The 13,129-nt window shown below is 45.1% G+C and overlaps 1 protein-coding gene across 7 annotated transcripts in view; it reads left to right on the forward strand.

The window, feature by feature from the left end:
• Positions 1–13,129, forward strand: part of dlgap4a (discs, large (Drosophila) homolog-associated protein 4a) — a 58,736-nt gene that overhangs the window by 38,909 nt on the left and 6,698 nt on the right. For 3 of the 7 annotated variants that reach the window (XM_078087009.1, XM_078087006.1, XM_078087016.1), the window contains exons 2-6: positions 1,478–2,782; positions 3,047–3,282; positions 3,643–3,720; positions 4,295–4,442; positions 6,211–6,457. In XM_078087009.1, coding sequence (XP_077943135.1) covers positions 1,547–2,782; positions 3,047–3,282; positions 3,643–3,720; positions 4,295–4,442; positions 6,211–6,457 — 1,945 coding nt within the window. In that variant the 5' untranslated portion in view covers positions 1,478–1,546. The remainder of the gene's footprint in view (positions 1–1,477; positions 2,783–3,046; positions 3,283–3,642; positions 3,721–4,294; positions 4,443–6,210; positions 6,458–13,129) is intronic. The other 4 variants (XM_078087026.1, XM_078087028.1, XM_040194231.2 and 1 more) reach the window with 3 other exon arrangements.

Consider the following 13,129-nt stretch of genomic DNA (forward strand, 5'->3'; position numbering starts at 1 on the left):
ATATGACTGTCTGTTCATAGCGATCGTTCGAGCACAAGCCTGTGAGGGAAGGAGAGGACACGGGCGCCTACAGACATTCGCCTCCGTCGGTTGGTCTTCATGGCAGAGATATATCTTATACTGAGGATGACCAAAATAAACAATTGTAGTGGTCGCATTGGAGAGATTTAGCTTGAGTGGTGAGATATGACCGTGGCAGCTATTTTCAAAACCTCTGATATGAAATGAAATATTCATAGTTAGTAAATAACAGCAGGGCAGTTAAGCCAGGTTTATTCAGATTGAATTCCACTTTTATTCATCTCTGCTCGTATCTCGATGCCAATGTAAATACCTCGATAAAATATTTGCTCCTGCACCAGAAGTGCTACATTTTTAGAGGGCATTGGGGGAGATGTATTGTTCCCCGTGGCTATAAAGGAAAGGGAGCACAGTTTATTCCACCGTTCAAGAGGCTGGCAAAAAAGCAAAAAAACGGATTGAAATGAGTGTTTGTTTCCTGCTTTGAAAGAAATAGTGCCCCTTAAATACGAAGCTCATTTAAATACGTGAGTCACTAAATTGCTCCCCAATGCACTGTGTGCAGAGTCGCTGTGGTGCTGCATGTCGGGCCCGTGGTTGTCTGTGGTTGTCTGGTCTCGTGCTGTGGTGGAACAGTTCATGTATGAAACTCTTTTCCACTGAGAATAATCTTTGGTTTTGTCCATTAGTCTTTTGAATTTCATCTCGTCTCAACGTGTGGTCGTGATGGAGACAATTATTCATCCTGTGTAATGTTCCTGGTTTGCTTTTAATATCAAATTATATTTCTTACCATGGAGTGGAATTGTTTTACTGCACGTGTACATGATTTGTTAAAACTATACATAGTCAATTGGAAATGTAATTTAAGCCAATACAATGTGTATGTGTGTGTTTTTGCTTGAAACCCAAACCGTGTTCTTGGTGCTCTGCTGCTCCACCTGGTGGTTTTCTGTGTGAAGCAGCTGAGATGGGAACTTACTACACTTCTCCACTTTAACTGGCCGTTAAGAAATGCACCACACAGCAGAGACGGTCTAAAAAGCAGTTTCAGCTCAATTACCATACTGATATTTCAAGAACCCACTGAGAAAAGCATTTCTAAATGTGCCCTGACTTTAATGTTTCATTAGCTTTAAGTATTAAAGTGTAGAACTCCCCCTCTGAGAGTTTGTGTTGTTCGCAAATGGCTGTTTTAACTGTTATGCGCTGTTAACTGTAATCGCTAAAAAGGGACAAACCGGCTGGTCTTTTTTTAAACATTCCTCGGGAAGTCATCCAATAAAGTAGAATAAAAACGGTTCAATTAGAGATAACAACTTCAAAGTGTGGCAATTTTAAAAGTAGTATTTTGTTTTTAAATAGATCCACAGAGCTATCGCATTGGATTGGAAGTTCTGTCTCAACCAGAGTTTGCACGTTAAACAGATGGTTCCTGTGTCTTTTCCCACTGCAGGATGAGCCCCTCCGCTCCGTAGACCCGTGCTGATTGGAGACATGTTCTAAGGACGACAGCTCAGCCACCATGAAAGGCTTCGGGGCCAACCGCAGTCGCCACATGTCTGACTCCTGTGAATCGGCCAGATGCCCACAGAAGCCGCTGTGTCCTTTGACCTCTGACCCTCACGGCGCCTTTCTGTTGACCCCCACCATAAACCACTACGGCACCCTGGACCCCCACCTCCACCTGTGCTCTCCCACCAGCCCCACCAGCCTGAACCCTGACTGCCTGCTGCCTTTCAGCCAGATGTCCAACAGCAGCACCTTCCCTCGTCTGCACTACAGCTCCCAGGCTGAGCAGGTGGACTGCTCGCAGGCCTGCATGGCTGCCGCTGCTGGCGGAGTTGGGCAGGGCGGCAGAGCAGGTGCTGCACTGTCCAACTCCTTGTCTATGGGCATGGGCTTGGGCCTGGGACTAACTGGCGCTCCGATGATCACCAGTGGATCAGCCACTATCTCCTCCTCCGCAGCAGCAGCAGCCAAGATGAATCGGTTACCCTCCAACCTTTTGGATCAGCTCGAGAGGCACCTGCCCCTGCAGCGCGACGGCTTCAGCACGCTGCAGTTTCACAGGGGGCGCATGTCGAAGCAACGCAGCGAGAGCCCCGGACGCATACGCCACCTGATGCACTCGGTGCAGAAGCTGTTCGCCAAGTCGCAGTCCCTGGAAAACTCTGCGATCAAAGGCAACGTGAACGGGCGCTCGGCTGGAGGAACGGCCGGCGGCGCCGCGGGTGCCGGTGAGGACGGCGGCAGACCGACGCGCAGGAGCAAGAGTAAAGACAGGGCTAAAACCGAGGGGACAAAGCAGAGACAGAGGCCCAATGCGCTCGGCCTCTGGAGCTCAGACGACACCCTAGACACCGACACCACTACAGCCGGCACCATCGCCGTAGGTTACCGCAACCCTCTGAGCATGATGTCTCTCGGCAGAGCGGTGTCAGACAGCCAGGCCGGTCCCAGGCACATCCCACAGGGCTACCACACCATTTCTGCACATACTCTCAAGACCTCGAAAAGCAGCAGTGACCTCAAGTTTCTGGCATGCCAGGCGACACAGGTAGTATCCAAGGAGGAGGAGGGAAGAATCAGGGGCAGCAAGGACGATCTACTGGTGAAGAGAGGTTCCTGGTCCACTCTCACCCTCAGCCAGGCCAGACAAGTGCTGCAGAAGGGCTCTGCTACAGTTAACAGGACCTTACTTAAATCCAAGTCATGCCACCAAGACATGGCTCAACAGTTCCTTCAGGTAGGAGGGCCAGTGAGTATTTATATTCAGCATCATTCTTTGTAAGTTTGCATGGATCTTTATATAATTTCTCTGTGTTTTTTTTATTTTATTGAACAGTTTTTTATGATCAATTACTAGTTATTCATCATTAGGGGATAAGAAATTACACACAACTGACACATCTCTGGAATCAAACTGTCAATATGTATTTAAAGAAAAAGAGACAAAGCATGAAATACATAAAGAGTCCAAAGGTCACACCTGAGAGAGCCAACAGTATGTGTGTTCTTCCAGGTCCCACTGGGGGACTGGGCAGGAACTCTGGGTCACGGCCGGCCCAGAGGAACTGAGATCCCCTGTCGGAGGATGCGCAGCGGCAGCTATGTTAAAGCTATGGGGGACTTAGAGGACAGTGAGGACTCAGAGGGAAGCCCCAAACCTTCCCCCAAAGCCACCGCCCGACGCCAGAGCTACCTGAGGGCCACCCAGCACTCACTGAGCGAGCAGCAGCCACCTCCCCCCCAACGCAAGTGAGTCCCGCGACGGAGAGCATCGAAGCCATCATATCCAGATGATGATTATCACACGCATTGCTTTACCGTAGTTGTGCGTGTGTGTGCGTGTGTGTGTGCTCTTTTACCGTACATTCATTAGAAATAGAAATGGGCACTGAAGGGTTTGTTTGTTGTGAAAGTTCTTTGCATGTCCCCAAAGGAAGTCAGCAGGTGGCAGCATCCTGCCACAAGTACCTTGTGATAGCTATCCGTGGTGGTAGAGATGTGTATCAATGGAGGGAGGCAAGAAATAACAAGCAAGCAGGATCACCTTGTACAAATGCAGTGGGAGATGAAATTTTGCCATGTGTTCTACCCCTCCATCCACACGGACAGGCCTCGCTGCTACGCTCTCATGCAGGAGGATTATCTGTGGTCTCCACTACAGAGTGCATGCTCTATGCAGCATCTGAGGTCAGTGTCACCCACAGGCAGGCAGTGTGGCCCCTCCACCCACCCTCACTTGCCCTACTACCCACTACCCTCCACCTCGTTTTTTGGCTAACCTTTCCCAGTGCTTCTGCCCTCGGCCCCCCTTGTTCCATCACTTACCCCGCAGGTCCCCCGAGCGGTGTGTTGGTACTCTACTCTTGCCTGCTTCCTCAAGCCCTGATGTCATAACATGCAAAGTTCCCATGGAAATCACTCAGCCACACCCTGCTGCTTATGCACACACACATTCTCACTAACACCAGGTGCACAAAGGGGCCGCAGCAGAGGAAACGTTGCACTCCCAGGATCAGTCATAAAGCCGATTTCATATTCATCAGTTTTACTCATGAATCATTGTTTCCTCTGCGCTGCATTTTTTTAAACCCGAGCACATATCACTATCCGCACATCCCAGTAGTATTTCATTCAAAAAACACCCAGGGTAACTGTTGGGAGTGTGATTTAAAGTTTCTCCTGGATGTCATCAATTAGACACAGCCCTCCCTTATTCCGGTCTGCGACTTCTGAGAGCTGATAATTACATTGACTTCCGCAGCTCGCTGCCGTGCTTGAAGGAGCTGTCGACTAATCGGAGCCTGGATAACTTGGACTGCCTGGTGAGCCCCCTGGAGCCCCCTCCACGCTACAGGAACAGTGACTTCAGCCGATGCTCCGGCACGCTGGGCAGAGGCTCGGCCACGCAGGTATGTCTCATGTCTCATCAAATGTGCGGTTGTCACTTTTTGTGTGTGGCGTTGTTGGGTAGCAATAACCGGACATATTTATACCCTTCTGTCAAATGTTAGATCTCTGACATCAGCGAATTAGAAAACAGTCAGTGAATGAGCAAAAAATACATTCACACACCAATTTCTAATCTGCCGCAAGAGAATATTTAAGTGAATGTTATGTCAGTTGAGACATTCTACCAACTAATCTGGTGGGATACGTGAGATGCTTGAGAGTGTTTGCAGAATGTCAGAGTGGGACATGTGCGTCAGCGTAGACATGAGGGAACTTGTTGTATGTTTTCATCAGCAGGATTAGAGTGGGATGCAGACATCACACACCAGATCTTCTTTTTTTACATCTCCACCTGTGCATGACAGGTTTTTACATCAATCAAACAATCATCAAGATGATCACTGATTATCACTGAGATTTTCGATCTTTTACAAGAATACAATGCATTTAATCCGGGGAGAGAACATTTCTTGGGAGTTGAATATGAGGAGTTAATCATCGTGTTTATGGACCACCCACAACTTGTTCACATTTGCTACTAAAAACATGCCAAACATAAAAATACTTTTACTGGCTGTTTCTACTTCTTTTCTTGCCACTTGATCAAACATTTCAGATGCAGCCGGCTGTCGTCGCTTATTCCCACAATGCAATGACGAATCCATGCAGCAAAGACATACTGGAAGAAAGCTATTTTAAGAAGCTGAAAAAACATTTGTGCTGTCTCTACACCACAATGCACAATGCAGTCGTACTTGTGTTAGCGTTATACTGAAAAGCAAAGAGGCCGGCACACCCCCAAACAATAACTGCTGATATTCAAAGGGGAGATGCGTCTTGAGAGACAAGACAGAGGTAACTAAGTACATTTACGAAAGTTAAATACAAGCATTCCAAAAGTTCTCGAGGTATTTGTACTTAACTAAAACATTCAGCTATAGTTGGTATTTACTTCTCAAATATATGTGAACCTTATAAACAACAATGTATTGGTAAACATCTACATTGTTAATTGTTAGAAGATTGTATTACATAAGATTAGTCTTGTCAGGCCTGACAAAAATAGTATTGTTGGAGTTTGAGCCCCGTGTCGTGTTTCTGATGACAAAAGAGACACTTCCCCTCTAATTTTCTCAGATCATTTGGTTTAAATAACTGTTTAAGGCCCAAAGAGGTTAAATGATCAAATATTTCACAGCTTAAACAGAGGTCAGATTGTTCTCTCCTTCCTCAACAATCTCCATAAACAGACTTTGCGTTCAATACCAAATTATCAGGCAGTGGCACAAAATGTTGGTATCTGAGGCGTACTGGTTGCTCATGGTCTGCGCGCAGATCAACCGTGCCAGTGGCGAGCCAAAAGAACACTTTGGCTGAAATGCATCACAGGAACCCGCCGGCTGTTTGTCTGACAATAATATTGCATTTTATTGGATTAAAATTAGTTTGTAAACTTTGTAAACCTAGTTTTACGCGTCGATATATAGAAACGGAAGTCTAGGCCGGGATGTCTGCTGGCAACGCCTGATCCCTAAAACCACAGCCTGCCTCCAGAGGCTTACCTTTCACAGACCGATAGCTGATGAGTTCCAGGGTTGCATCAATATTAACAATCTAGTACTGTAATGTCCTTCATGTCCGACACCGGGTCAATTTCACTGTGTAATTGTTACTTCTACTTTTTGATGCTTTTGATTGCACGTTTCTCAGTCTGCCCTCTGCCCTCAGCGTGTGAGTCTGCACACGTTCTTTCAGGTATACGGGCAGGGCTGCGGGCACTCGCTGCCATACTGTCAGGGGGAGTCGCAGGCCGTGGAGGCTCTGGATCTGCCTGCTCCCACGTGCTTCCGGTCGCGCAGCCACAGCTACCTGCGCGCCATCCAGGCGGGCTGCTCCCAGGACGAGGACACGGCCTCCGTGGACTCCGAGTCGCCGCCGCACACTGGTGCAGGCTACAGTTACAGCTCCAACACGCGTGAGTACCAGCGAGGACAAGGTGGGACACAGCAGCTGAGGACAGTCTTTGATTAAAAAAAAAAGATAATCCACATTTATTTAGTCTGCTTCATGATAGTAAAATGCACATTTTTTCTGAGGATTAATAAGCCCAAATTTAAAAGATACGTTCTTGTGAATAGAAAACACAAAGAGCTCAATATATCCAGTATTGTAAACTTCAGGCTACACTGTCAGTTATTTCCGAACCAGGATCCAGTTGGTGTATTAGATTAGTATTATATGTTGGTGGTCATCTCTGGCTTTAGAGGAAGTTCTGGAAAACATGATACAATATACGTGGGATGTAGAGTAGCAGAACGTGTTTTTCTGCAATTACAATTACATTTCAGTCTAAGTAATAATTTTTGGTTACAAGGTGCTTCTCTATCAGTAAAAGATTCCGTCAAAATATTCACATAGCTAAAGGGATGCAGTGTAAAAACAATAAAGAGACATTTTCATGTTATCATATTTATTAAGGCTCTGCACAATATCTGTGTATGGTTTTTCAGTATGTGTTTAATCTAGGAAATAGGGGTTCAACCATCCATCATTTTCAAATAGTAATTGTTTGCTTTGGATCACTATATTATAAATGACATAAAATACTGTTTTAGTGTCTGTTGAAGGGAATGATGTCACCTGTCAAACAAATGTTACAGTATGCAATCAATCATATTTTTATTTGTCTGGGTTTTAAAGACATTTAACAGACTTACCTCAATATTTTAACCAGATTTAATTGAGCTACCCCCCTCAACTTGTATTTATTGCTTTTTGTTTTTGACTGAATGATATGGTCTGGCATTTATCTAAATTAATATGAATAATTGTTTATATTTAGTGTCATCATAATCATATTAAAGATGACCAATACAACCATAAAAACAAATAGCATGGATACTCTGTTTGGGGTACCTACTGTATATTAGAAATACCAACTCATCCCAGTGCAATATAATAACGCTTCACATGTCTAAATGCATCCCAAAAGCTTATTACATTGGATTTAGTCCTTTTATGTTATGTTCTTTTTTGTTCTTTGCTTTTTAGTTATGTTGGCCATGTGTACTGGTTCTTTGCAAAACAATGGTTAAAATGTTTGGTAATATGAACTATTTGAGTACAGTACTTGTATATTATGGGTAATGGTCTTATCTGATTTTGTATGACACGGAAGCTTTTTGTTTATGTCTTGATCGTCAGAAAGAACCGTTTCGATCATAGACTGGTTTTAATTGTGCTCGCCTTTACAAAAAGGGGGACAAAGAGAAATCGCCTCAATTTACATAGAGCCCCATTGTTTAGCAGTCGGGCGGTCACAGCGGATCGAATATGTATGAGCTTTACGTCAAGGCTATAGAGAACTTTCCCGCGGCGCCAGGGACCAAAATGAAACGCACCTATCGTGAGGACAGTCGAAATTGACGTCACGCAGAGACTTCAACCAATCACGTCCATCTCCGATTACATCGAGGAGCAGAATTGACCAATGGCTGGCCGAGGACAGTTACAGAGGAAACGTGGACTCCAATCCTCGTCGTCAAGGGCGTGTACTTCAAATCTTTTCTTCACAGCGCCGTTGTGTGTCTTACGGCAGGATCCCGTAGCCCGTCCTCATCGCGTCTGCATTTCATGAATGACCAGAAATAAAGGATAATACGAGTCTACCGCCATACAGTAAGATATTGACGATTTTCCCCACTGACTGGTTTTACATCTTAATTGTTGTCGGTACGCTAGCCACGGCAAGCTAGCGCGAGCTAACGCTGATGGTGTGGCAGGTTAGCTAGCTAACATGGATAAAGAAAGAGGATGAAAGCCCGAATGCGAGTCGTTAGCAAGCAGGCAGACATTAATGTGGTCGCTGTTGTTAGGTTGGTGGTAACGAGGCAAAAAACGCCCCGTGGCGGGTCCTCTTTGTTGGCTCTCTTTTTTTTCCCATCGCCGCTATATGACGCCTCCGGCTAACGCTGCTCAACGTTAAATGCCCCGTGCTATCTCCCCCCGTAATGAGCGTTAACGGGCTAGTAGCACAAGCTAGCAGTAGCTGAGGCGTGTGGACCGCTCGGAACCCGGCCGGCTACTTAGGCTAACCGAACCCCCCCACGTTTGTTATAGGGGGTGGCTGACGTCGGCTAATAACGTGTGTAATAGGAGCGATAATACCGTAGCAAGATGGAGATGTTCAAATAATTGTAATGTAATGGCACCTGTGACAGATTTTAATAAGAAAACGAAATCCATTCTTCACCTTAAGAAATCACGGCGCGTGACTCGGACGGATGGAGCGTTTAGTTCATTTTAAAGTGGGTATTTTAGATTTAGATCAGCTGTCAAAGGACGTTAAACGAAACGTGTCTCTTGCCGCGGGCTCAACATGTGACCGTGGTCTGAGCTCAGAGGCATCGAGGATCAATGCATCGCGTTTAGCTTAATGTATCAGTCACAATGGACTTCTCTCTATTGGGTTTTATCTCCTGATTTAAATAGAAGATACCAGCGAGTTGACTCCACTGTGTTTTGTAATTTCAGTTTGAAAGACTTAGACGTGCATAGACGTTTTATTGTCTAGAAACCTACCGTTTAAATCCTATTAGTCTCAACTGCCGGTACTGCAATGGGTATTTTTGGTCCACAGCTATGAGCCATTTTTATTCACTAGCTATCCTCCATGTGTTAAGACCTGAGGACACAATCAATAATGTATGAGCTTCCGGCTTTGTGTACAGCTTTGCAGTTGGAACACTTCAATGGGCTTTTGTTAGGACTACCTGACAATAGAAGGATGTGCACACAATAGTATTTTTGATCACTCATAATAACATCAACGCACGTTGTCTCTTGTCCATGCTGACTGACAATTGGTTTTAAGGAAGCAGTTTATCCTGTTGGGAAATGGGTGTTTACTTTAACTAGTCTCGTCATTATCGTCTTTCAAAGCTTGACTTTCTTCTGACAGGCCGCTGGGTATCATCAGAAACGCTGGCTTTGATGTTTCCTTGTGGCAACCAGGTGTGTTCATTGTGTGTCTGTGTAACATGGATAGACTGTGAGTCATCCTCCACAGTGTTACACACTCATCGATGAGGTCATCTCTTGACTGAATGGGCGAAGCAACTGGAGCTCCACAGTAGGATCATCAGCACAGTGCTTCCTGATTATCTGTGTTGAGCTCTCAATCAACGTGGTTACCGTGTCGCCCAGGCCTCCGTTTCCTGCACCAATGACCTGCTCTGATTACAGGGCGGATTTATCCAACATGTATTTCTCACCTGTAATGGCTTTGGCAGCCACTGAGAACAATACAGCTGAAGTAATATATTGAGTTTATTAGCTGTTGATAAATACTCCCAATTAGTTGTTTTATCTGATGATTTTTAACACGATTGCTTCATATGCACAGTGTTAGGATTCAGTTTTAAAGCATCATTTCGGCCTCTTGCTGAACTTATGTTATTTGTGCAAGTACCATGTCACTTGGTTAAGAATACACTCTTTCTATTAAACATTTGTGATCTTTTTTTGAGCATTATCGCAAAATGAAATAACAGTTGCTCAGGCACACTGCTCTACCCCGAGAAAGCCCCCAGGTTGTCGTCGCTCTGAGTAGTTTGACCTCGGAGGCACTCGCCACGTGTCCTTTCCTCAGCTGATCAGGCTGTAACCAAGACTTCGGCAAATCAGACTAAGACTTAAAGGAGGATAAAGATATCGGCCCATACATCAGATGAGAATGCACTACCCAACTCTCCAGTAGTAACGTTTGGGTTTTGACTTTAGTGGTTGTTCTCAAGCCGAGGTGTTCTTTTCCATTTATAGACATATTGCATTTAGTACCAGCCACAGTGGAAGGTAAAACGGTATAACTTTATATGAAATTGCATGCATTTGTTTTCGGATCCTATTTTTGCTATGTGGTATTGTAGCTCCCTCGCGTCGTGTTGTGTCAGCGTTTTTTCCCCCCCTCTGAACGTCTGCATTGTCTGCTAAATGGCATCCTGTCTGTCTGTCTGTCTCAACAGATCGCATCATCTGTCGTTAAGTTTGTCATCTTAGGCCACTGATTTGCTGCCTAAAGCTATTGTGGAAAGTGGCACAGATTTAATATGTGGTTCTTAAAAACGTTGTTTAAAAATGTGTTACGAAAAGTTTTAGTGGATTCAGAACTAAATGCTATAAAGTCATTTAGATTTTCACGATGACTCATTTGAATAAGAAGCCAAGAAGCATCTTGACTGTGACTAACTGGCTTTATTTGAGGAATTCTCCTTCGTAAGGCTAACAGTGATTTGTTACGCTGTCAAAGTTGTTACTTGCAGAATGTACTTTGCGTGTATTTGTAATTTCAGCAGTTTGCCCATTCATGAGGCACAGTTATAGTTTTCTAAGCTAACGCAATTCTTGGGCTGAGGCCAAGATAGATCTATTTATCACATGGAATCTATCTTTCTGTTGTTTTTTTATTCACAGTATTTAGCGGAATAGTGGAACTTGTGTGCTCAATGTGTTTATCAGAAGTCATGCTCAGCCATGTGTCCTGGTTTAATCTTTCAGTCTGCCACAGGATCAGTAAGACGGCTGATCTTGTACAGAGCTTCTTTTCATCATACTTGGCTCATACCCAGAGTTTACGACAGGTTAATCCACAATAAGCCACAATATTATTAGCAGGGATGTGTTTGGAAATTGCCTTTTTGTGTGTTTGAGCCTGGCCCTCCATCGGAAGCTAAGCTTCAACTGCGCCGTCTCCGCTCGCGAATAAGTCGAGAAGACTTGAGCGGTAATCGAGACCAGGAACAACAGCGTTGAATACTCAACCACCTCCACTCAAATGTTGGCCTGCCACGGAGAGCCCATTAGTGGTCATCTGATAGCTCGCAGACGGACCTGCTGACGGAGCCGTACACGCACTGAGCGAGACGCCGCGCTGCTTTCACAAGTGAGGCTGTCTGCATTTAATGATCACAGCAGTGTTGACAGGGTGCTGGTTGATCCTAATTGTTTTCAAAGCGAAAGGAAGTATTACATAAGCGTGATTCACTGTCACCTGCTTCAAGTTGTAAAGCAAGGGGATTTTTTATCTCAGCTGGCACGTTTCCTTCTACAGCCAGAGGAAGCTGTAATTGATCAGTTGTCCACCACAATAAAAAACAATGTTGACTTTGATTTATTCAGCGCAAATAAAATAGTGCAGTGCTTCGTTCATGTGACGGGTAAAAGTATCAGAACAACATCTGTTGTCAACACAGTCGACCCTGTCCGTCCCTCAATCACTTCTTGGTACCGAGCCCAGATATTGAGCCAGGAATCCCATTACACGTCGCACTAGGGCAGCCAAATGGAGCCCACCTTTTGCCCCGGATGTGAATCATCTGCACTGCGCTGGATGTTTGTAAACGGCATTCAGTCTGTTTTCTGTCATTATCATAAATCATGCTTTTGTGGAGATGAGTGAAAATGTAAGGTGTGGATGTTTGATATCAAACGGATCTATCATTACGTAGCTGTGTGTGTGTGTGTGTGTGTGTGTGTGTGTGTGTGTGTGTGTGTGTGTGTGTGTGTGTGTGTGTGTGTGTAGGAGGCGTAATGCAGCCTCACAGTCACTGGGACAGAGGCGTGTGTCGCTGGTCACGATAATCAACTTTAGGAATGTCATGCATCTGTGCTATGAGTACTGCAAGAAGTGTCTCATTCTTAGGGAATAAATGCTCTATTGTTGGTTTGGTATGTTATCTGAAAACGAGGTCAGGGCTGCTAGCGACTCCTGAACCGCACACGGAGGGTTCCTCGCCGACGTTTGTGTGCTTTGGTGGGATTTAATGAGGGCCTTACTGGTGCTGTGAGTCACTGGTTGCTGATGGAAGTGCAGCCCCCTCACAACTACAGGGTGTTGGCCCGCAAGTTACACTGAAACCGCCACCGTCGGGAATAAACACTAAATCTTTGCTATTAATCCAAACCGGTGAGCCCGACGTTACTTTCTACATCGTGTGTGTGAGAAAGCTAAAGGTTTAATTGGATAGAAACCCAACCGGGCAGCTTTTTAAATAGTATCCACTCAACCGCCTCAACACCTCTTCAATTTTTGGCACGGAGTACTGTACAACGCTGCAACATCCAGCACCACCCTGCAGTTGGACTGATGACAGAAGCAGCCAGCGGTTCTTTTCCTTGTCCCTGACTCAGATTGTCTTTGGCCTCATTTCAGTTTCTGTAGAAATAAATTGGTGGGTTTTAAATTGAGCATTTATTTGGTCCTGGGTTTATGTTCCAAATGGATTTCTCTAGTCAACAAGCACACGCAGAGAGTCTACACGAACAACGAGTTGAGAGTAGAAGCGAATGAGCGACAGAGTGGCCTTGGAAAGCCAGTGAACCGAGCGAGGAAGAGGAATAAAACGCTTAATGGTTTCGTCGGGCTTCCGTTCCAAAGGTGAAATAGATGGTTCGGCACTCAGCAGATCAGGTTCTTTGGAACAGGCAATGTGGAGTTTTCAACCTCCATTTGCACCTCTAAGTCTGCTTTTTTTTTTTATCGATTCATAACATCCACTTAGAGCTGCTCCCTGCGAATCGATGATTGTAATTATCAGCCGAGAAGCCCCGTGGTCAACCTCATTTCGTCTGTCGATTCATTGCGCTTGTT

This window comes from Gasterosteus aculeatus, chromosome 2, assembly GCF_964276395.1.
Source record: "Gasterosteus aculeatus chromosome 2, fGasAcu3.hap1.1, whole genome shotgun sequence".
Classification (NCBI taxonomy): Eukaryota; Metazoa; Chordata; class Actinopteri; order Perciformes; family Gasterosteidae; genus Gasterosteus; species Gasterosteus aculeatus.